The 19,862-nt window shown below is 56.0% G+C and overlaps 5 protein-coding genes across 5 annotated transcripts; 1 reads left to right on the top strand and 4 right to left on the bottom strand.

Moving 5' to 3' along the window:
• Nucleotides 1-286: 286 nt before the first annotated feature.
• CDEST_13757 (uncharacterized protein) lies at nucleotides 287-1,197 on the bottom strand. Its single transcript, XM_062929913.1, has one exon. The coding sequence runs from the start codon at nucleotides 794-796 to the stop codon at nucleotides 623-625; it is 174 nt and encodes a 57-aa protein (XP_062785964.1). The 5' UTR covers nucleotides 797-1,197; the 3' UTR covers nucleotides 287-622.
• Nucleotides 1,198-3,450: 2,253 nt separating this feature from the next.
• CDEST_13756 (Putative ML-like domain, transient receptor potential channel Flc/Pkd2) lies at nucleotides 3,451-7,471 on the bottom strand. Its single transcript, XM_062929912.1, has 2 exons — nucleotides 4,209-7,471; nucleotides 3,451-4,151 (listed from the first exon to the last, which is right to left on the bottom strand). The coding sequence occupies exons 1-2, from the start codon at nucleotides 6,485-6,487 to the stop codon at nucleotides 4,118-4,120; spliced, it is 2,313 nt and encodes a 770-aa protein (XP_062785963.1). The 5' UTR covers nucleotides 6,488-7,471; the 3' UTR covers nucleotides 3,451-4,117.
• Nucleotides 7,472-8,254: 783 nt separating this feature from the next.
• CDEST_13755 (uncharacterized protein) lies at nucleotides 8,255-10,064 on the top strand. Its single transcript, XM_062929911.1, has 2 exons — nucleotides 8,255-8,886; nucleotides 8,952-10,064. The coding sequence occupies exons 1-2, from the start codon at nucleotides 8,718-8,720 to the stop codon at nucleotides 9,233-9,235; spliced, it is 453 nt and encodes a 150-aa protein (XP_062785962.1). The 5' UTR covers nucleotides 8,255-8,717; the 3' UTR covers nucleotides 9,236-10,064.
• Nucleotides 10,065-11,310: 1,246 nt separating this feature from the next.
• Nucleotides 11,311-14,594, bottom strand: CDEST_13754 (uncharacterized protein). Its single transcript, XM_062929910.1, has one exon. The coding sequence runs from the start codon at nucleotides 13,906-13,908 to the stop codon at nucleotides 11,314-11,316; it is 2,595 nt and encodes an 864-aa protein (XP_062785961.1). The 5' UTR covers nucleotides 13,909-14,594; the 3' UTR covers nucleotides 11,311-11,313.
• A 3,096-nt stretch (nucleotides 14,595-17,690) lies between these two features.
• CDEST_13753 (Putative PLC-like phosphodiesterase, TIM beta/alpha-barrel domain superfamily) lies at nucleotides 17,691-19,840 on the bottom strand. Its single transcript, XM_062929909.1, has 2 exons — nucleotides 18,812-19,840; nucleotides 17,691-18,761 (listed from the first exon to the last, which is right to left on the bottom strand). The coding sequence occupies exons 1-2, from the start codon at nucleotides 19,425-19,427 to the stop codon at nucleotides 18,019-18,021; spliced, it is 1,359 nt and encodes a 452-aa protein (XP_062785960.1). The 5' UTR covers nucleotides 19,428-19,840; the 3' UTR covers nucleotides 17,691-18,018.
• Nucleotides 19,841-19,862: the final 22 nt, after the last annotated feature.

The following is a 19,862-nucleotide window of genomic DNA, read 5'->3' as shown; positions in this document are numbered from 1 at the left end:
GTCATCAAATCCTCCAGAGTGGGAAACCATGAGGTAGGGTTGCCATCGTACCCCGCTTCGAGAACCATCTAATCCTCCCGGCAGGCTTCATGATCCGAGATGATCACCATCGTCCGTCCTGCCCAGGTCGGCCCTTCCCGCCGATAGCCTTAGGTCATGGTAAAACATGATCAGCATCCAACAAGACATCATGGTTTCTGAGTCGCCTGCCAGTCAGTCAGTCGCCTACACAGCGGCCAGAGGAGAACTTCTACACGGAAAGAGAGCTGTGTCTTGCCGCTGGCCCGAATATGGCTAAGTGCCATCTTCCGTCTCGTTCCTTGGCCAATGATATTTCCCCCGAACACAGCTTGGGTTCGTCTGGCTGTGTGACTGACTAGCTTGAGCATTTTCCGTGAGTCAAATTCAAAGAACCAAAGGAGGACACGGGTGGGAAACTCGCGGCCATGACCCAATCCGGACGAAAACAGACTTTCTAGGTGTGTCGCTTCTCGGTCAGTCCAGAGTGTCTCACTCGGGGGACCCATATTCCGAGCCGCTGCTCACCCTCCACCCTTCGACGACTCGGCATGCCCAGGGCAGGCAGACTCTGGGGGGCGGGGACGGCCGTCGTCAACTCAGGCTAGTCCGGTCCATGACATTTGGCAGACCTCCTGCGTATGCGTCCACGCTCAGCTCCCGTCGTCATGACAGCTGCCGGCTTGCACAGCGAAGACATGATGGACATAGTAGCTCGTGGGTTACCCCATGCGCTTTCCCCTTTTTCCACACTCAGCCCAACAGAGGCGTCCGCCATATACACGAGCCATAGTTTGTTCTCTCCGTCCTGCTATCATTTCGGACAAGCTGGCCAAATGCAGTCTTCCTCAGGTAGGCGCGGCACTGCGGCTTGATCAAACCCTGGGAAGACCGTTATTCTCCGGGCCAGAATGTCCGTGACATCCACACATCTCTTAAGGCTGCAGGCCAGACGTCAAGCGGCTTCAATGTTGTAGTCGGCGCCACGCGGTTCTTGTCACTAGTCTGCGCGCCTTCCCGGCAGCTTCTGGCTGTCTAATGGCCCGTGGGCAAACGACGCAGCAGCCCAGTTGACCAGCCAACAGCTAGGAAACGGTCCAGGAACCCTTCGAGGAACACAGTAGGGAGACACCAAGCCGGGCTCCTCGTCAACGATAACGAGAACTCGACAACCCGGTGCTTGTGCTAGCCAGCGGCCACTGGGGGGGGGGGGGGGGGGGGGGGGGAGAGGGGGGTTCCAAAATACTCTGCCACCTGGATGACCGGCCAGGTATCCCGAAAAAGCTTACTACGATACGTCCTCTACTCATCCTCCCCTCCCCAAGGAAGTCCACGATCTGTTCAGCTGCCCTGCACTACTTGTCAAGCGAAAGTCTTGAGCCCAATTCAAGGCCGGCTCGAGTGACAAACGACTCCCACCAAACACCCAGTGAAACGAGGTGATCAAGAACGGCCTGCCTCTCTACCGTGATCTAACGGCGCCTCGAGGCTGGAACCTCAAACAGCGCTGCCAGCCAGGACCGTCTTGCCATCATCTTTGCAACTGCCGAGGCGCGCCACACTCTTTGCCGGGAGACAATTCGCCCGTCGCGGCCCAAAGAAACCAAAGCCCCAGCCCCAGAGACGTCGAAGTGAGCGAGTGCCTGCATCTGACATTCTCCGGGTTCCGTGTCACACACCTCCTCCTAGCCCTGCATGTGAAGCCTTACGGCACTTCCCAAAAAACCTCAAGCCACGGCAAACCACCGCGCCACAAGCCTCTCCGCCTGGCAAGACATAGCCCTAGCATATCCGAGGGGATGCGGAGGTTAAGCATCCGCAACTTCCGCTCTCCTCACCGTCGAGGGCTTTTTCCTCTCTCCTCGATCTGGCTGTCGCGCCCTCGTTTCCAGCGAACAAAGTCATGGACACCAGATTCTAAGCGCCGTCCAATGACTGCGGTGGGGGAAGGGGGTCTCTTTCAGCCATCCAGGACCTCCCTCCTTCTCTGTGTGTTTCTGTCTCTGTCTTGATGTCCTCTCTCACCTTACTCCCCGCTTTCTACGCGAGAGAGAGAGAGAGAGAGAGAGGGAGCCACTCCCTCTCGCCTGTTGCTTCCCAGTTGGAAATAGCTCCATCGTATTTCGCAAACGTGCTTCCTTCCCCCCCGAGTGTCCTCCTGTCACACTGACTGCTCACCAAAGCCAAGAGGCACATGCGTGGCCAAGAAAGCCATTTCTTTCTCAACGTCGAGATGCCAAGAGGCGTCGTCGGGCTTGCATTATCCGACGGCCAGACCTGGACTTCGTAAAGTCTAACATGATCCGATAACATTGCAATGATCCCAAGGCCGGGGGAGTATTGGGAGGCGGGGGGAGGCTTCTCCAACTCGATCGGTGAATCCCCCCTCCTTCGTCATCCATCCACCTCATCACGCCGGGGGATCTGTCACATCCCTTCCCTTCGGCCTCCTGCGCGCCGGATCGACGATCAAACACTTTTGCTCTTCTCATCACACCACCACCCGTACACCACCCGCTGGTCAATGACCGTTACACGGACAAAGAAATGGCAACCCAGTCGGTCGCCTGCCCCGCCCTCCGGATCCGTGTTAGCCCGGAAAGTCGTCCCACCCGTCGATAGGCAACCTCCGGGGCCTGCTCCGCCTTGCCCCCGCCCCCATCCACCTGGCCTTTTCCTCTCCTGACTCTCGTTCTCCCCCACCACGCCATCCTACACCACCTTCACCGTGGCCCCCCTTCGCTCCGCCCCCTCCTCCCCTCCATCTCCCCACTCCGGACCGAATATCAGTCAACTCCGGCCCTCCGGTACGGACGTACCGCCCAAGCCGACCACACCCATCCCACCTTCACCCTCATCCCCACCCTTCAAGTCTCTGTTTGCTCCGGTCACGGTCGGATGATTCGAAACCGCCGGCCGACAGAACTGAACTCATTCTCTCCCCCTTCCGGGTTCGCTTCTCACCTCACCTCGGCCGAATGTCATAAACTTTGTTTCCCTTTCGTCACTTCCAACCAACAAGTCAACTCATGGCCGGCCACCGCCGATGAGACGGATCGAAAATAGACTCTTTCCCCCTTCACCGATTGCTCCTCCTCGCGAGGTTGCCGTACGAGTCGTTGTGGCTGCGGCCGAGAGAGGGCGAGGATCCGATGTCCCAAGCCTCCTTCTGTTAATCCACTGAATTTGCTCATCTCTAAATCCACCCCTTTCCCACATACCACCGCCCGGTCATCCATCGGAGACATCTTTGCTGACGGAAACCCCGCGCGTCGAGTGCCCCTGTAGCATCCGTAGACAGCGGCCGACGACGAGTCATAGACCCGGCTGCTGAGCCATGATTGTGTTCTATTCGTTCCTCGTCCATCGGCCAAACTCTTCCTTTCCTTCCACGAGATGACACACCAATCAATGGTAGTTGTCAGTCTTACTCGCAAAAGCCGTATTGCATCGGACAAGACAAGCGCTCGACTGGGAAAGGTCGTTATGGTGACAGAGAGAATTCATTAGCTATTTTTATATGGCTTTTGTGGGGGTTTCCTTGTCCAGGGGTTACGAAGATTCAATATTTTCTTCGTCCCCAGGCTGGTCCTTTTGGACCTCGTATTCCGATCCTCCAATCCATCATCATGGCTGCTGCTACTGGTTGCCGTTATGTGAGAATGTCATCTCTCCATCAGCCAATTGCAACATATTTCCGAATGTCAAAAATCCCAATCCAGCGCAGCAACCACCCTGGTTGGCGTGTCCGGCGGTCCCACATAAATAACAAATCAACGCCGTGATCTTGGGACGCCGTCCTCGATGCCAGAGAGACAAGAGTTATAAGTTGAACAGTGTGATGAAGCAAGGAAAACATAAGAAAGATACCACTCCGTCCGTGCCGTGCCTCCATGCTCGCCACAACTGAAGGTAAGGGCCCACCTCTTCGCACACGTCCGGTGCGTCAAAACGGAACTGAGCCTGGTCGAGTCACAGAGAGCTGGTATGACCAACTGTCCTGCCATCACGAGCCATGCCATCCAACAACAAAGGCACCAGCAGACCGTGCGGTATGGTATCTTCCGTCAAAACGATTTATCATCATGGTAAGTCATATCTAGTGGTCATAACCGGCACCTCGCTGCCAAGGGCTGTTGGAGAATTAGCCGTCGTTCCGTTCCATTTCATCTGTCCACGTGGGCTCTTACCTAGCGTTGTTTTGTAATCTGTATTGTGCGGGGCTGGCGTTGTTTTGTTGCCTAAACTGGTTGGGGTTGCCATTGGCAGAGAGCGTTGATGCAGAGCCGTTGTACGGGCTCGGGGTTCTCGTCGGGGCTTGTCCGTAAGGGTTGCGGTTGTCGGCCGGGAACAGAGGCATCGAGGGGTCCACCGGAGAATGGGGCGCCTGGCTGTTCTGGCCGCCGGGTCTCTGCAGAGAGTGCTGAGACTGTGCTGCCGACTGAGCGGCCGACTGCGGCACGCCAACGCCCGAAGCATCCGCGCGGCGACGCAAGGACTCGGACGAGATGGAGTCGTTGTCGTCGTCGAGATCAAGTCCCTTGTTGTAGTGCGCCTTATCACCTCGGGCGGTGGCGGCCAGGGCATCCAGTTCCGTCGTCGTGTTGAGCTGAGTCTGCGATTTCATGAACGAGGCGCGGTCGTCCGCCATGAACTGGTAGCGAGCATCCGGGTTCTTGCGGAAGTAGATCAAAGTACTGCTAACGATAACGAGGAGCAGTAGAATCAAAGCGAAAGCCGCGTTGGCGATGAAGAGCACAACACCAACAATACCATTGACCAAGGCCGGAGCGCCGAAGACGTCCGAGAAGATGAGTAGGAAGATGGCATTGAGGAAGTTCATGACACAAATGGCAATGTTGAACGAGTTGGTGCTCTTGTCCATCCAGGGGCGGAGGACGCTGGCAGCGATGAGAGCCGCCGCCTCGATGATGACAAATGCAATAGCCTGGATGGTTCCGTTACGCTGGGCGAACGCGACGAACATGCCCTTGACAACGGTGTAGCCAAGCATAGGCACAATAAAGTAGTAGGCCGATGCGCGGAACTGAACGTAGAGGAAGCCCCACTTGTTCAGAGCCTGGGGATCCGAGAACAGGATGTAGGCCGGGTTGCGATGCATGGCGACAGACCGGCGGGCGATGCGGATGACCTTGAAGGAGGCCCAGCCAAGGGTGAGAGCCATGCCGAAGAGGAAGAAGACGGCGAGAACGACCTCGGCGGCGGAGTCGACCTGAGTAAACTCCCAGAGGCAGAGGATCGTCATCTGAGGGAAACCAATCAGAGTCATGCGGAAGAGGATGCCCTTCAAGACGGTGAACCATCCGTTGCGGAACTCGAAGAACTTCTCGCTCTTCATCCACTTCTGTCGGACTGCCAACTCGCAAAACCCCTTGAAGGCGGCGACCCCAAGGACGGTAAAGATGACGAAGATGCAGAAGAAGGTCAATCCGGTCATAAAGAGGTTGGTCGACTCGATCTTGGCTCGGAAGGCGACTCGTTGGATACCGAAGACGATGTAGCTGCCGGAAGACAGCTGGATGTTGGCTCTCTTGGCGACGACAGAAGCACCTGCCTCGATACCGCGCCTGGCCATCCTGGCGGCGGAAACGGCCCAATCCAGGGAACGCTTCTCAACTTGAACAGACGTGGTCGTCAAAGAGTTGAGGAGGGTGGCCGGCGTTCCACCTGTGGCCCGCTGGTACCAGGTGAAGATGTCTTGCATGAATTGGACGCGGATGATGCCCATAGACCACACGAAGTCCTGAGTCCAGGATTGGACAATGGGAGGCAGGTGTACACCGGTCAGGCCGACGATGGCCTGAGACTGAAAGTAGCCAAAGAGCGACAGGGTGTTGGCAGCAACGTGGGCGGCAGTGTTGGTATGACCCAGACCTGAAATGATGGCAGAGGAAATCAAACCCAGGCCGGCAATGATCGCGGTGGCCCATTTGACTCCAATCAAGTCGACAGTCTTTCCGTTTGAGATGTCGGCCTCGACACAAGCCACACTCTCGTCGGTATCGGTCAAGTTGACAAAGACACGGACAGTGGCGTCGAGATCGGGAATGTTGTAGGCGATACCGGGAATCTGTCCGACAGCGTCCTCGCCCACGGGGAGGTTGAAGTTCATGGTGATCTTTCCAGCAGTCATGGGGCACAGACCAGCGAGGTTGATGCTGCAGGGGTCAACGGTACGCCTCAGGAATTCGTAACCATAAGCCGAGATGGAGACATCGAAAACGATGCTGCCCTGGACGGAGGAAACGGCCACAATGTTAATGGCAGCACTCCCATTGCTAGGGGTGAAGACGACGTTGAACAGACTGGCCGTGAAACTCGAGTCATCCTGACAGGTGTTGAGTGAGTTGGACTGCAGCAACTGCTCGGCGGCCATGACGGGGGTGGTAAGATAGGCGGCCAGAGAGCCGAGCAGGAGCAGCGGCTTTGCGAATGACAACCGCATCATGGGCGATTGTTCGTCGTTGCCGTCTAGGTGAAGGTCAAGTGGTCCGCTTGACGGAGGGCGGAAGTCGTGGGGATTAGACGGCGAAAAGCGAAGGAATGGGAAAGTTGGCAAGCGTCTAGTCCAGGGTTAAGGCAATCATAGAATCCGGGTCGTTCCAGACGGGAAGTGTTGATGGCGGAAGGAGAAGAAGAGGGCGAGTAGAAGCGAAGGAGATAGCTGATGCGGTCGATCGAAGGAACGAATCGTCTTAGGCGATGCGTCGCAGGGAGGTGACTTTTCGTGGCAGGGGAAAAAGGGTGCTAGCGAAGGTTATCTGCCGATGATTCTCGGTTTGGTGCGGTGCGAGTCCTCTAGAGTTCCAGGTCGCTCAGGGCGAAGTCCCTCTTCCAGCAAAAAAGAACACGAAGCGAAGGGTCGAGGGTTTGGGGAGGGCGTCCCTCTCAAAGGCGCCGGGTAGAGAAGCGTGGAGCCGTATCGTCGTCGTGGGCTCAGTCGTTTCGCTGGGGCGGCGGCGGCTGCGTCGTCGTCGTTGTCGTCGTCGTGGATATGGCGGGGTGGACGAGGACGAGGGACGGGGGAAACGGGTATGCGGAGGGATTCAGTGGTTTTGTTTGTTGTTTGTTATATTCGTACGTAGTAGAAGAAAAAGCTGAGAAATGGAAGGGAGGGAAAGGGAAGGAGAGATCGCCAAGCAAAGGGGTGGACGGGGTGGGAAGGCGGAGTGGATGAGTGCGTGAGTGATGAAAGGAGGCGCTGGGCGGTCCGGTCGGTTGAGAGCAGTCGCTGACTGTTGCTGGCCTCGATGCAAGGTGGTTCGGATTTCAGGGAAAAACTGGGCAAGGGCCAGAATCAGACACAGAATACGGGGGTGGAAGAGGGAAGGGGGGTAGCGCAGTGGTGGACCTGGTGGTGGCACTGGTGTGGGAGAGGGAAGGAGCGCCGCGCAACAGCAGGAATCCATCCATGCCGTGGACTTGATGTGGACGGTGGATCACGCATCATGGGCAGACAGGGGTAACGACGGTAGGCTAGGCCCGGTATTCGTACGCGGTGCCAGGCGGTGCCGGCACAAGTCGCGGGCTGCGAAAGGGTTAATTTCCTTCTGGAGAGGGGAGCAACACGCGCCCAATGGGACAGAGATGAGGGAGGTACTTCTTGGTATGCCCCTTTTTGGCGAGGCTGGAACGCACGGCCCGGCAACAGCGGAAGTACATTTTGCATGCGCGCAGTATGCACCCGGTATCAAGTATCCCCGCCGTACGGCTGCTTTCGACACTCGACTTAGCTCGTATCGCTCCTAACAGAAATACGAGGGCTGGGCGAGGCGCATAAACAGCTCGGGAACGGCTCAGGCGACAGGCATCCAGTCGCTGAGAAAGCCACCACTTACTTACTCAATCACTGTACGAATATTAGCCAAGGCACGCATGCCAGGCCAACACGACGTGCTGCAGAGACTAAGTAAGTGAGTGTGCTTTTACGAGCCAACCCTGTTCGTCACTCACAAAGGGAAGTCGACATGCCGATGGGATGATTTTCTGCAACACGTCGACATCTCTCTGGCGACCACAGGCGAACATCACTCGTTGGGCCGTTTGATACCGCTACTGCTGCTCCCGACTATCAATCCCCATACTCTTGTCACCATGCCGACACGGCAGCAGCAACAGCATCAACACCTGTACCGCCCACTGCACCAACACCGGCACCGGCAAACACTGACAGGATCGTCGTTTTGCATGGCGGAATCCCGCAATCAAAGCGTCATTCAAGCCATCCGAATTCCCCATCTGCGTGTATGCAAGTCTGAAAGTCTACAAGGCCAAGCCCGCCAAGGTTATTCACCCACATGCGCCCCCGTCCGATCTCTTCCCGCCTCCCGTCTTTTGCTGTTCGTCCGTCCACTTGTTGTTTTCCTTTCCTGTCCAGCTTCTGTTCGGCCATATGGCGAGGCCGCTTTCGAGATTCCCTCTCAGCCGACCGTGTGCCGCTGGCATGTTCCCTCGGCCGCTCTCGTTTCACGCACCTCCGCGACATCAACTGTTTGGGCGCCGCCGTCCAGCCTCCCACAACAGAGACTCAACAGCGACCGCTAGACCCGACCGCCTGAGAGACAGACCAACTCATGGCTCATTTTAACTAGCGTACTGGTTCCGCCATCGTCTTAACTCTCTGCACTGCCACGACTGCTCTCCCCTCCGCAGGAGTCAAGAGACGACGAGCCTAAGACATGGCGGGAACGCATACGTATGCATGGCTCCGGCGATTCCAGCAAACCATGCCTGGCCAGGGCCACAAGCGTTGGCGCACGTCGGCACACCTGAACAGCCGGCATCCGGCATACAAACCGGAAACCGGGAGCGACTCTTCACCAGACTGCCCAATGCCCAGTGTTCAATGTCCAATGCCCACTAAACAGGCTCGACGTCACCGATGCGTCCCTCTGCGCCCCCCTCCCCTCCAGCTTGCGTGGTTTCGTCTGGAACCGCGCCCCTGAGACGTCTAAAAATGGCCCCGGTCGCCGCAAGGGTCACCTGCGAGGCGGGACTCAATTGGACAATGGGCGGCCCTCGTGCTGTGTGGGTGATTGAGAGACGGATGATACTCCAGACAGATACTGTCGTCTGTTCTTGTCCTGCAACACATCCGGCCACACCATGGTTTTCCGTCATCCTTAACTCTCTTTCCTCCTCATCTCTTTCTATCCGCGTCCTCACTCTGTTCCTCACCGACGCACACCGAGCCTGATTCCATGCGTTCACAACGCTCCGAGACCAAGGGCTGGCGATCGGCGAGTGTCCAATGTTTCGGGGCCAAGGAACTGCTGGGGCCCGTCGTTGCACCATTGTCCCTAGTGAGCGAACATCCCAACTTTGTCCAATTCCAGTTCCATGCCTGGGCGAAAGAGGCTGTGTTCCTGTTGTCAACACGAAGAAACCCAACTGCAACGCTTTCCCACATAAGCCAACCTCCCCAAAATTCCTACCTACCCCGTTCTCTACTCGCACAGGCCCCTCTCTTCCCTCCCCCTCCGTCGGCTTCGAGACGCAGATCCTCCTCTCCTGGCACCGCCACGATTCGAGATTTCGCCCTCGAGCGTTCCGGTTCTAGACGGCCGCACATCAAACATCGCTCAGAATTTCAGAAACGAGGCCCATCTCTCTCTCTCCCTCGCTCTCCCTCTCTCCGCAAGCCCACATTTTTCCACGATGTTCCCATACGGCCGCGTTCCCACCGACAACACTTTGCAACGCGTGCTTTTGGTTTTGCCTTCGCGGGATTTTGACGGCTACTCCCCGTCCTCCGTCCCCCCCGTGCCCCCGGTTGCGCTGTAAATCACACACAAATCCTTCCCGGCGTTGGATAGGCGGACTCGGTCTCCAGTCGTTTTAATCAAACAAACATTGTTGGTGGGCACGCAGATTCCACATGTCGGCTCATCTCACTTTCCAATGGCCCGCATGCCATCAGTCTTTTCTCCTCCACCCCCCTTTGCAGGTAGCAATCCTGCGCGAGACGGTCGCAGTGTACAGATGGTTTGTGTTGTCCTGTTATTTTCCTGCGGTCTTGTTTTCTCTCACCGGGACACCCCAGGCACTGTTGATGTTTTGAGAGAAAGAGAGAGAGAGAGAGAGAGCACTCCATTAATGCTTCCCACTTTACAATTACACCAATCAATCGAAAACCTTAATCTACGTCGTCCTGCACTATCCTAGAAAGACGCCGGCCTGAGAGAGGATGAGAAAAACAAGGAAACGAATAAATGGAAACCCGGCGCTGTTCTCGGAAGCCCGCAGACGAACGGGTCGCCCGACAGTACCTCACCAGACTCGTCTTGCAGGCTTGTTCTTCAGATCCGCCCGCCCTGTGTTATTCTGCCAGGGTCTCCTCCTCCTCTCTTCTCTTCCCCCGCATGCTCGTTCTCGTCATTTGTTAATGCCACCCAAACGACGGGTGTTGTTCACTTCTGGCATCCTCCGGTTGCTTGCGTCCCTCCCAAGCAGAATGGTGTTAAATGGCGTAAAACCCCAGCATCGGCAGAGCGGAAAGGGATCGATTGGTTGGCTTGGATGGCTTGGATGGCTTGGATGGCATGCATGCATGTACCACCACCGAGCGAGCAGTCGTTGACCTCGCGACGATGTTGACGACGATAGACAGACACAGCATAACAAACACCACCACCAGCAATGGTGGCGAAGAGCCACTCCCGCCGACTAACGCCGGGATCGACAGGGCACCCGACAACCGTTTCCTCCCTTTCTTGCTTCATTCGTCGCCGGTCGTTGGGCTAACCGGTACCGTCACAAGCAAAGCGAGTGGGCAAATATTCTTTACGCAAAAATGCATTGTTCGTGACATTTGATCCTTCACATTCGTCCTCCCTCTCCCCAACGCCTAGGCCGCAAACAAGGGAACAACAACAAACCAAAACTGCCCGTGGGCGTCCGAACCGTGAGGGTTTCCGTCCCGCCCCTCGAAATGTTTTCGTAATGACGGGTGCTCTAAAACCGCCCATTAACATATATCAGCCGTTCTCCAACGACCCGACCGTTTTCACGTTTCCGTAACTCCCTAATCCCCCTTCTTGCCTCCCTCTCTATCCCGTCTCCTGAAACGGAGACGGGTGTGTTGTGAACGCCTCTTCCCCCAGTGTGAGTCTCGATCGTTCGTATATGCAATTTAGTCTCCAGGCAGCAGTTTAGGGGAGCTTAAGGGAAAGTAAGCCCCCTCCCCTGCCATCGGAACCCCGCGACATCCGCAATCTCCTCTCTCTGTCTTTCTCTTTCACTCTCTCTCTCCCCCTCACCAACGCCCACCCCACCTCAATCATACGAATCCCACTGCTGGTTCCACGGCTTGTTGGTGCCCTGGAAGTCCATGCCGTGCTTGTAGTAGCCGAGAAGGTTCTCCTGGTCCACGCCGCAGTGCGTTTGCCCGTCGCGACCCTCGAGCCAGCCCAGCCCGTACGTCTTGCCAAGCCCCTCGAGGTGCCGTACCATGCCGGCGTTGCTGAGCTTGGACGTGCCGACAAAGTCGTAAATCATCTTGCTCTGGTGGATGAAGGCCAAGTGCGACGAGATGGTGCTGGGCTGCCGCGGCAGGAACGGATGCCGCCGGCGGAGGAACACGATCGTCGCCACCGTACCCATGTACAGCAGGATGAAGGTGGCCATGCCGTACGAGACCCAGAACGACGCCACGGTCTCCTGGCCCGCGTTGATGCCGCCCAGCTTGGGGTCGTCGGGCCGTTCCGGCGGCGAGTAGGCGGCTTCGAGGAACTCTGTGCCCACAACAGTCGCTAAGCTCGTCAGCAGCACCGTCAGCACCTCGGCCATCATGCTGCCGAACCCGACCAAAAACATAAGGAGGTGGCCGTTGAGGAAGGCGTGGAACGGCATCAGGGCGAACGGCATGGCCGTGTAGTCTAGGGTGAGCGTCTTGGCCGGCGAATGCCTCTTAGACAAGATGTAATAGGGCTCCATCATCCGCATGTCAGTCTCGAGACCACCCCAACCAAGCTTAATACAGACGGCTAAGGCGGTCACGACCCACGGTGCCTTGGCCGTGATGATGCTGGCGTTGGAGAAGAGGAAAACCGGGATGAAGCCCAGAAAGAGGGCGATGCCGATGACGAACGGCAGAAACCCGTCGAGACGCAGCGAACGCGGATGGGGGTTCTGGGACAGGTGGTCGTCGCGGTATTTGTCCGTATCCTGCGACGAGACAGGGTTCTCGTCGTCGGGGGCCAGCGATGCGTTTCGGAGAACGTAGCGGTGGTGCTTGAGCTTAGCGTGAATGTCGCGGTGGCTCACGACGTCTAGGTCCGCAAAGTCGACGAGGATATGGCTGACGACGGCCATCGACGCGAGGCCCGCGATGCCCTTAACGTCGGCCAGCAGGCCAGACCTTCTCTTCTGGAGGATGTAGAAGAGGATGCAGCCACATAAGGCGCAAACGCACAGGGTCGACGAGAGCAGCCTCGACCACACAGCCTGAAGGCGGATCTCCTTCTCGCCGTCTGGGTGCGCAAGCCGCGTGGCCCGGTCAGGATACAGAACAAAAGAGGCGGCGCCGAACGTGGGCACTAGAGAGACGGCCAGCGAGGTCGCGACGGATGAGACGGCGACAGCAAAATGCCGCAGCTTGATGGCTCGGATAGGCCGCAGCCAGCTGAGGCTGGTCACGTAGTCGACATTGATAGACTCAGCTGCGAGTGCGCCACCCTCTTTCGACAGCTGGTAGTAGGCCTCAAGACGTTTGACTTCGAAGTCGGTGACCTGCCACAGAACACCGTACGTAACGGAGAGAATCGTCGGCAGGAACTTGACGGCAAAATACTCGAGCCCCGGGACCTCGGCCGGAAACCGGAAACTGATCAGCGGGTGAGTGCGCGATCTCTGGTAGAGGAACTCTACCATGATGGCCAGAGCGATGGACAGGCTGATGAGCGCTGTGAGGTAGGGCCATCTCATGGAGAAAGGCTTCCAGTTGGGCTGTGGGTAAAAGATTTGAGTCTTTTGGCTCTTGTTGACGGGAAACGTGGCCTGCCGCATGTTGACGCCATCGTCGCCGGCAATGCTGGGGCCTGCGACGACGCTGAGATCGACCTGGTCAAGCTGCCGCGGGAGTTCGTCGGCCGGCTCTTCTATGATGACCTCTATGACCTCTCCCCTCTTGTTAGCCTCATCTTGACCGCGATTCTTTATCGTCTCCCGACGACCCAGTCCCTGCCTGCGAGTGAAAGACCGCGTAAGGGATCTCTTTGGCGATGGGGGCGATGCCAGAAGATCCTCGCCCTTAATCGTGGTATCCGGTCTGAAGCCAGTCCCGAGACCGCCGGTGAGATGCCCTCTCGCCTCCTGTTCCTGCAATCTTTTGACAAAGGCCTCATCTTGGTAGCCCATCGGCCCCAGGGCGGCAGTGACGTCGAAAACGGGCTCGTTGTCCTGCACCGACTCGTACTGCGACAACGAGTGACCGTAGGGCGCGGCGGAGCGCAAAAGAGAGAGGTCGTGCTCCTCTTCGGGAATGGTCTCCTGGCCCCGTCGCGAGGTGGCGCGTGCCACTTTCCGGGACGCATGTGAGGATAGTCTCGAGGGCGCGTCTGATGAAGGCGGCAACGACTCATAGCCAGCTGCGCCGGTATACGAGAAAGGCGCAGACCACGACGAGGTTGCCGACGGTCGGCCGTTGAGTTCGTCCGATTCATGTGGCTCGTGCAGTGACGGCGAAGTATGGTTTGAGTAGGACTGAAGCGAAACCAGGGAATCCCTCCCGCGAATCGTAGCCGAGGGTCCATCGTATGTGTAGCAGTCGAAATCGCTAACCTCGGTCACGTTGGAAAACCGGTGGTTGAGCCTGGGTTCGGTCGCATCAGGAGGTTGATAGGACGCGCCAAAGCCTCCGTGATGCGCCATTGTTCACCGAGTTCTCATGTCGCGAGGACAGGGTTGTCGATGTCGGGTGTCGTTCTGCTTTCCCCCGTGGAGTTTGGAGTAAGCTCCGCAAGTGGAACGCGGTCGATCGCCAAGTTTGGTGTGTGTAAGTCAACCGCCGAAAGCAAACGAACGGCAGGGCGGTAAGAGAATGATCGAAGGAAGCGCGAGAGGCAAATAAGAAGAGGTGTGGGAGGAGGAATAAGAAGAAGAAGAAAAAGAAGCAAAATGAATTCACCAACTCGCTCAAGCGACAGCCGATATCTACGGCGCCTAGTTGCCTACCTAGGCAGCTAAAGGAAAGTAAGGGGGAGGGAAACCGAGATGCGGACGCAACTAGACAGAGCGACATGGGGCAGCTGAGAGGAGAAACGTTGTAGGGCTGCTGGGGGAGCGTCTTTGGTGGTGGAGGTGCAGCTCGCAATTGGTGGAGGCGCATGGGAACGAACGTCTTTAGAGGAACTTCCAGCATGGGGTCCCGTTAGCGTACAACACTTGGCACAAACCCTTATCCCACCAGGCGACACAAGTCAGGGACCGAGACGACCATGCGCCAGACTTGTCTGTAGGGGGATTCGGCAGGACTAACCTGAGGGAGGATGGATGATATGAGGCGAGAAGCGAGGTAGAGAAGGCCGGAATGAAGAACAAACGGCGACAAAAAAAACGTGCGGTTCATCTGGCTTCAGCGGCTTCGATGTTTCAGATGTCCCCAGTTTGGTTCATCTTACCCACGCAGATTGCCCGCCAAGGGCTAAAGTACTAAGGGGGAACACCGGCCCATTTCCCACCTTTCGGAAGGCATGCCTCTGGTCGTCCCTGTGATCCGACCTCGCCCAGATGAAGCGTTGCACTGACAGTGGGGGAAACGGGGGGAACTGATCATCCATGGGACAGGACCACAGACCATAGCTTGATGACTGAGTATCTGCCAGTCTACGGCCTGCCACCTCTCTGCTGCAGTCAACATGCAGGGCAATCGATAGTCGGTGTCACACACCCCAAGCCACCGGGCCTGATCTAACGCTGTCATGCGGCTGCAGCTGGCCTCCAAAGGCGACTGGCTGGAGCAAAACACACATCTGCCCCTTTTGGGCTTCTCTGGCCGCCTCTTTGCTGCGGCCATTCGTACTAGTCAAGTATGTCTGGGCTATGTTCAGCACTCGCCGCCAAATTCCTCGTCGTGGCGTCACCAGGACCTTGGCAAACACTGGATCGTTGCCGAGCATACGATACGAGTGGTGTTCAGCGGATGGTGCTATAGAGCGGATACCCCCGATGCAGGTGCCCCTGTGGGGGGGACACGACATCACCATCCATCCCGTTCCTTGCTGGAATCCCGCGATGCAAGGCTGGCCGACCGAGCCTCATTCAGGAAACGGGCCTCTGACATGGCTGTCACATTGAGGTTCTTTGTTCAGAGAAGAGAATCAATCGAGAGCGCATTTTGGGGGTTTACAGCACCGCCGTCATGACTTCTTCCGAGCCGTCGTAGTGCCACTCCTCTCTCTCCAAATCGCCAGCATTAGTGCCTCCCGCACAGCAATGTTCATCCGCCTCATTCTCCTTTCTGAGCGTTGTTTCAAGTGTCAAAAGGATGAGGTAGAACCCCCTCAACAGTGTGTTAGTCTTGATGCCCCTTCACCAAGGTTCATCCACTACTTACCTGTCCACTTTGTCGTCTTGGAGAAGGCGACACAAATAAAGTGGGGCTAGAGGACTGGATGGTTCGGCTTGCTTCGGAAACTCGGCTACATTAATTGACATTTTCCCGCTATTCATAATAATAGCTAGCAAGCTGGTCGGTTAGCTCAGTTGGTTAGAGCGTGGTACTAATATTTCATCCGGAATGTTGTGTAATGCCAAGGCCGGGAGTTCAAGCCTCCCACTGATCACATTTCTTTTTCAATTTTTGACCTTGTGACACAATTACATTGGACAAGTAACTGCTTTTGTTCCTTATCCTTTTTCTTGCAGGAAACCTTTTTCTTAAACACCTTTCAGACGCATTGGAACGCTTAATAATAGAGGTATAGCTTTTATAAACATCTGGAGGGAAGGGACCTCGAGTGGTCCATACTGTGGGAAACTTCTTGCCTGCCAAAAGTAACTCGAGATCTCAACACTTTCTTTCTTAGCCTGGGGCCTGGGGTGGTTTCACGGAGTATGTTTCTCAGCTTGTAAATATAGTGCAGAAGATTAACGAGTGGCCTTGCCTGTAACAGAACAGCTTCCTCAGTCCTTGGACTGTATGGGACGTCTGCGACGTCTAGGCATGCAAGCAGTTTTGACAGCAGTGCTGGCAAGCTTGCCAGCGCCAACGCATCTTTAGAACCATGGGCGCGCATAGGTCGATTAGTCTAAGCGCGCGCCCATGCGCTGGAAGGTCTATTGGGCAGAACGTCACTGTCTACGACCTGTTATAATCCCTCTCTTTCCACTTTATAGAGCAGGCGCAACAATGCTGAATTCCCTCTGCCTAGGTACCCAAGGTCTAGTCGTCTTGGATCGGCTTTCCAATCTCGGCCTGCGTTTACAACAGCTATAATTGTAAAGTACGACTAGTATATTGTGAGATGCGTTACCTGAACTTGCCGAGCTCTTAGGGCAATGCTTATGCAGGGCGGATTGATCAGTGATCTGAGCTGTCGTAGATATCATAGGGAGGGGCCAGCGAGGTTTAAGCCAGCGGGAACGAGACTTCAACACCCTCAACTACCCGGTCTAGTGGCTGTTGTTGTTGTTCTTGTTGTCGTTGGTGGTGGTGCGGAGAGAAGAGCGAACCTTTCCTGTAAGGGAAGGAAAGGTGAGGGGAACAACCGTCGATGTTAAAAGAGAAAAGCAGAAGAAAAAGGAATTGACCATGCGGTATCGAAGTATACGAGCCAAGGACGGGCCAGCGAAAATCTAGCCGGCGGGAACAAGAGCTTCAGCACCACTCGACCACCTGATCAAATGATTGTTGTTGAAACGGATGAGGCTAATCCTTCTCCTATGAGAGAAGGGTCTCTCGAGTGTATTCGCCAAGATGAGGCAGGTTCTGGTTCTTTTATGTACCCTCCATGGTTCTCGGGAGTAAACTGCCTGGCACGCGCCTTTCCGCAACCGTGACAAAACATCACCAAATGTCAGCCTTGTAGCCTTGTTTTGGTTTCTAGATAAAGTAAATTTACCCTCGGGAACACGTTGACATACTACGGCGATGATTCCCGTATGGAAGGCAGGTCCTCAGGGACCTGGGCAGATAGCAGCCACTTGCCGGTAAGGAGAAAACCACCCAGCCCCAAAATCACACACGAACCAAATAATTGCCCAGAGTAGCCGGTGGCATAGCATTGGTTGTGTTGTCTCTGTGTGCGAGAAAGATGTCGCAGTTCTGCAATTCTCAAAGAAAAGGGACTGGAGGGGGAACAACGGTCACAGACCAAGGAAGGCTGAGCTCAGCAAGCCACAAGGCCTTGAGTATTGGAGAGAGTATACAGAGAAGAAGGCAAACGATTGCCAGGGATTTGCAAGATGATACGATGTCTGCAGTAGTAACTTTAGCGAGGAAGAGAGGGGGGGAGAGAGCGGGAAGTGTCGTCAACCGTCCTCTCACTACAATTTTATCAAGATGGGGAAAGAAAGCTCACCAGCTTGGTAGGGACACGACCAGACATGACCAAACTTGACCAGACGCACCATCTGGAACAAACCGCTCAAAACAAACCAGTACCGACGGGGAACATAAACGTACATTGAAAGCCACACATAACCCGAACACCAGATGGTCCAGACTACTGCTAAAACTTCACTGGAGGAGCTAGGGACTACATAGGGTTCTTACTGGTCGAAAGCAAATGCTGGTTACTCCAGAGTCACACAACGGCTACCCTTGTTCTTTGTGACACGTTTGTATTCTGTAGCATTTATGCCGTGTAAGCGATCAGTCTCCAGCCTATCTGGTATATATAAGATCGACAATGCAGAGTCTTCCATATCCACAAACCCAAGTTACCAGTCTATGCATAACCACCGTTCCCGAAACTCCTGACACGCTGTATCATTGGATCAAAATTACCAAGAAGACATTAAGAATTGACACTCGTCCTCTCAGACCAGCAACAGCGCGCATGCGAGAGCCATGCCCAAAACCATCGCTGACGCGGCCGGACGTCCCGGTGACGCGCCGGTGACCTTGCCGCAACAATCTCGGGTGTACGTGACGTTGTTCATGCGCGCCTGGACCTCGAACACAGAGCCCGGGTAGCCGCCATAGTTATAATAGTCGACGTTCAGGATCTTGGGCGGGCGATCCCATTGGTCGGTACACTGCTGGGCGCTGACGCCGAGAGAGCCATAGCCGGTGACATTGTTGGTCTCGTTGAGCAGAGAGACGGCGGGGACAAGAATTGAGGCACCGAAGATGTTGTACTCGGCGTTAAGGTTGTGGTTCATGAGATAGAGGCGGTCACGGGCAGCCTCGTCGGGCAGGTCAGGCGGACGCTGGACGGTGCAGGGGAAAGTGCGGTCCATAGGGTCAAAGGGGCTTTCCCACATCTGTGAAAACTGGTCGAGCAGCCAGGGAAACTTCTGCTGGTCGGCCATGTAGTCGAGGAACATGACGACGCGCTTGCCGCCGAGGATCATCTGAGAGAGGGTCGGCCAGTCCTCGACGGTCATGGGGAGAAAAGGGGGCTCGTAGGCGTATTGGAGGATGCCCGTGGACTCGATAAAGGGGGCGTACAGGTCGGGTGTCGAATAGTTGCCGTTGCCGAGGAGGATAGTTACGACGTCATACGGATGGGCGGCGACCCATTCGCGGACGGTGGTGAGCCACTCGGTGATGGGGCCGACTGCGGTACGTTAGTTGCGGCTCTGCAGGTATGTCAGGGGCGGAGCTCACCATCCAAGATGTCGCACGAAGAGTGGCAGAAGTGCGGCTTCGTGCCGTTGGTGGGCCACTGGATCTGGGCCTGGAGGAAACGGACACCGTCGTTGAGCTGGGTGGTGACATCGAGGGCTTGATTGGAGGCTGAGTTGCCGGGGCGCACGAAGGGGGAGTTGTGGCAGCCCACCTCGGTGATGTTGCTGTACTTGCGGTCGCAGAACTCGACATAGTTGTTGCACGGTTGGGTGTTGGTCGGGCCGGCGGCGGAGGTGGTAGTCTGGGTCGAGTTTCCGGTGACGGTGGAGGTGACGACGGAGGTCTGGCCCGAGATGATGACGACGGACTGGCCGACCGAATTGGTGGTAGTCTGGGTGACGTTGCCGGTGAAGGTCATGGTCCCGGTCATGGTAGAGAGGTCGCCATTTGTGAGGGTGATCCTCGAGGTGTAGGTCGCATAGGGTCCCGTTGGCGTTCTAGGCTGGGTGACAGGAATGGTCCTGGTACCCGACAGGAAGGTAACATCTTCGGTGTTGGAGAGTGTGATGTGACTCGTGCTGCCATCTTGAGCCACGGCGGGAGTTGTGATGAGGGACAGAAGGCCGAGGGTGAGGGGCAAAAGACGTCCTGCCATGGTAGGCGAAGCTGCCTCTCACGAGGACTTGCAGGTATATGGTTTGGGTATCGTCTGATTGCAACGTTTATACGGGTGTCAGAGTCGACGATAACGAAAGGAGTGGGTGGAAAATTGTTGCCGTCGTCGATGAGAAGATCCAGGTTGAGATGGGTTGATTGTATTCCGTGATCGGTCAATTGACATTCAGATGGCAGCGAGACGCAAGGATCACCATGTGCCACTCGGGAGAGAATTAAGTTGAGTGAGGGACGGGAGAAGTGCAAAGAATAACGCGTTATCGGACGAGGGACGATGAACGACGTTGGTACCAGTTCGGAAGGGTTCGATGACGATCCTCAAGCAATATCATCAACAATTAGTGCAATACCCGTACAGATAAGATAGTGCGCGAGTTAAAGCACGAGAAGGAACCGTCATTTCCTCTTTCTGAAA

The sequence above is a fragment of the Colletotrichum destructivum genome, chromosome 9 (genome assembly GCF_034447905.1).
Source record: "Colletotrichum destructivum chromosome 9, complete sequence".
NCBI classification, from domain to species: domain Eukaryota; kingdom Fungi; phylum Ascomycota; class Sordariomycetes; order Glomerellales; family Glomerellaceae; genus Colletotrichum; species Colletotrichum destructivum.
Note: the sequence above shows the minus strand (reverse complement) of the source record. Positions and strands in the feature narration are given on the sequence as shown.